General features: G+C 31.1%; 1 protein-coding gene across 1 annotated transcript; it reads right to left on the bottom strand.

The window, feature by feature from the left end:
- Window positions 1-2,225: 2,225 nt before the first annotated feature.
- Window positions 2,226-3,026, bottom strand: LOC102581298 (uncharacterized). Its single transcript, XM_006346789.2, has 2 exons — window positions 2,897-3,026; window positions 2,226-2,812 (listed from the first exon to the last, which is right to left on the bottom strand). Exons 1-2 carry the CDS (start codon window positions 3,002-3,004, stop codon window positions 2,396-2,398), a joined length of 525 nt encoding a protein of 174 aa, XP_006346851.1. The 5' UTR covers window positions 3,005-3,026; the 3' UTR covers window positions 2,226-2,395.
- Window positions 3,027-3,032: the final 6 nt, after the last annotated feature.

The raw sequence follows: 3,032 nt of genomic DNA, 5'->3' as shown, positions 1-3,032 counted from the left end.
ACAATTTTTTCTAAAATTATCATATAACGAAAGCTTTACCATCAAGTTTAAATACCAAAAAAATATATCTTGTATTAAATTTAAGTGATCATAACAATTGATGCATGTGTAAGATTACCCTATATTCACACAAAATATAGATTATAATCATAAATGTTATATTTTCATTTTTACAAAATAAAAATAATCATCATATATTCGCTAAATAAAGACGAAAAAGTGATATTCACTTTTAATATTATTTTAAAATAATCATAATTATTTATTTTGTAATTTTTTATTTAGCTTAAGAAAATACTGATAAAATAAAATATTATTAACACACTTTTTTTATTGATTATAAAATTATGTAGTAGTGGATGAGAAATGAAGAGTTATGAAAATATTTTATCTGAAACTGTTTTTTTTTCTCTTTCCATTAACATATTCATTTAGATAGAATATATAAAGGGACTTTTAAAACTAAAAAATATTGAAAATTGAATCATTTTTAAATAATTAGTTTTAAATAAAAAAAAGTGGAGAGAAAATAAAAGTTGTTTTGATGTCCTTCATTAGTATTTTTTTTGTTACATTTTTTACAATAAAAGAAATTACTTCTCTTTTTTTTTTTTCAAATTTTAAATAGTTAGATTAAAATTTTGTTTTGTAATCTCTAAAATACTGTATTATATACTTTCCAATTGATGCATGTGTACGATTGTCTTATATTCAAACAAAATATAAAATAAAATCATTATAAGCAGAAATATTGTATAAATGTTAATAAACAACATATATTTACTAAATAAAGACAAAAAATTGATATTAACGGTTAAAAAACATTTCAAATTGACGTATTTATTTATTTTGTATTTTTTATTTATTTAGTTTACGACAACTATTGATCAAATAAAAAGTTATCAAAATAGTTTTTCATTGATTATAAGATTGTATAACAGTGGATGTGTGTTGACACCCAATTTTGACCGACCTTTAACCCTTTTTGGTAATGTTATTCGATTAAATACGTATTTTTTTTAAGTGTTTCGAGTTCAAAATTTTAATCGATTTTGTCTAAAAATTATATATTTAGTATGCATGCTTTATAAAAATTGTTGTAAATACTATTAAAATATTTTAAAATTATTAGTGAAACTCGAAATAATTCAAAAGTTTTAAAAATTTAAGTGACTAAAACTATTATAATATTTGTAGTATTTTAATTGAATAACATTTCTTTAAGTTTCCTCCAAATCATTTAATTTTTAGCCCATTCTGATCTAATTCCTTTCAATTCTAGCTTTTTCCTTATCCAATTCATTAAAATTCTAGCCACCTCAATCCAATTTCGTTTTTCAACTATAGCCTCTTATATCAATTTTAGTTGCAATTTTAACCAATCATTCATTGCAATTATAACCCTTTTGTCCAAATCTTGAAACATTAGTTTAAATCCTAACCGTTCATCCTTTAAATTAAATTCAAGATCAAATCTCAGCCCTACATCTTAATAGATTCAAGGGTCCAGATTTAAAATCTTCTAACTTTCCTATTTTATTTCTAAAAGAACCCAAACCCTAAGATGGTTCTTCATTCTCTCTTCTTCCTCTTCAAGTAGCGCCGCAGCAGCTTCATAGTTGCTCCTCCTCCTCCGTCTTTGCTCCGGCGAAGACCATTGCCATATCCGGCGCCCTCTCTCTCTCCCTTTCCTCATCGGCTCCGCCGGCTTCCCCTTTTCCTGTCTCCCCTTACCTCTTCTCCTTTCTCTCTTCCCTTCGCTCTTTCTCCTCTCCGTCCAGCAGCCACCAGGCGAGGCCACCGGTGGAAAACCAATAGCAGCAGCCGGCAAGGAGAACATCAGCAGCAGCCTGCAACAACAACTCTGCAAGCAGCGGCGATGGCGAGACAACGAGACCCCTGCTCGTCCGCTCCTTTCTACTCTCATTCTGGCCAGCAACTCCAGCGAACGAACAGAGTAACGGAGCTTGTTTGCACATCGATGTTTGGTTGGTTTGAAAACGAATCTCGACAGATCAGTCTGGTTAGTTTTCTTTTAAAATTTCGGATCATAGATGCTCAGTTCGTATATGAAAAGGGACCTAATTCCTATGTTAATTTAACATGATTCATCGTGATTTTCTGAACATTGGTTCATTTTTAGTAGTGTTTTGGGAAGCGAGAAGCGGGAAAAAGCGACGAGGGCTCGCTTCACAGAAGCGAGAAGCGAGAAGCGAAGCGCGCGCTTTTTTTAAGTAAAGCGATATTTAGTATAAAAATAAAAAAATATTAAATAACTGAATAGAGGTAATATATTCTTAGATTAAAAGTAAATAGATAGTCAATAATACTCATAAGTCATAACATATAAAGCAAAAAATCAAAAACATAATTAAATCACAAAAGAATCAAACTCCTATTCTTCAACAAGATCCTCAAACTCTTCAAGTGCCATAACCAAGGGTTCTACTTGGTCATCATCTTCTTCATCATCAGAAGGCTCATCAACAAGGTTTCGACTTGAACTGGAACCTCTAGCTCCTCTTTCATTGCCCCTTAAAGTACTCCTCCTAAAACTATAAATATTCTCCTCAACACCACTTGCCATAGAAACATCACCATAAGTGAGACTTTCTCCTTCATACACTTCTTCATCTTGGTGATCTTGGGGTGCTCCGGTTAACCATTCATTTGCCTCATCAATACTATCCAACAAAATTGGATCAATGGTATTACGAGCATTGTAACGACGCGCCAATGTTCTATTATATTTGATGAACACTAGATCATTGAGGCGTGTCAACTCAAGCCTATTTCTCTTTTTACTATGAATCTGCACATAGTAGAAAGGAATTAATAGGACTTAGGATGATTAAGATACCTATTAATTTAGTAATAATGTAATGTAGTTTCTCACATGTTCATACACGCTCCAATTTCTCTCACAACCGGATGCGCTACAAGTTAAACTTTGCACTCTAATAGCAAACTGTTGCAAGTTTGGGACATTATGACCATATTGCATCCACCATTCAACTGTAGAAGAGTTATTT

Source organism: Solanum tuberosum, unplaced genomic scaffold (genome assembly GCF_000226075.1).
Source record: "Solanum tuberosum cultivar DM 1-3 516 R44 unplaced genomic scaffold, SolTub_3.0 scf00090, whole genome shotgun sequence".
In the NCBI taxonomy this organism is placed as follows: Eukaryota; Viridiplantae; Streptophyta; class Magnoliopsida; order Solanales; family Solanaceae; genus Solanum; species Solanum tuberosum.
The sequence above is the reverse complement of the archived record's forward strand: the minus strand, read 5'-3'. Positions and strand labels throughout refer to the sequence as shown.

Coding starts and splice junctions, on each gene's coding strand:
- LOC102581298 (XM_006346789.2), bottom strand. CDS start 3,004: ATGCAATATGGTCATAATGTCCCAAACTTGCAACAGTTTGCTATTAGA. Junction 2,813..2,896: donor ATTGGAGCGTGTATGAACAT/GTGAGAAACTAC, acceptor TACTATGTGCAG/ATTCATAGTAAAAAGAGAAA.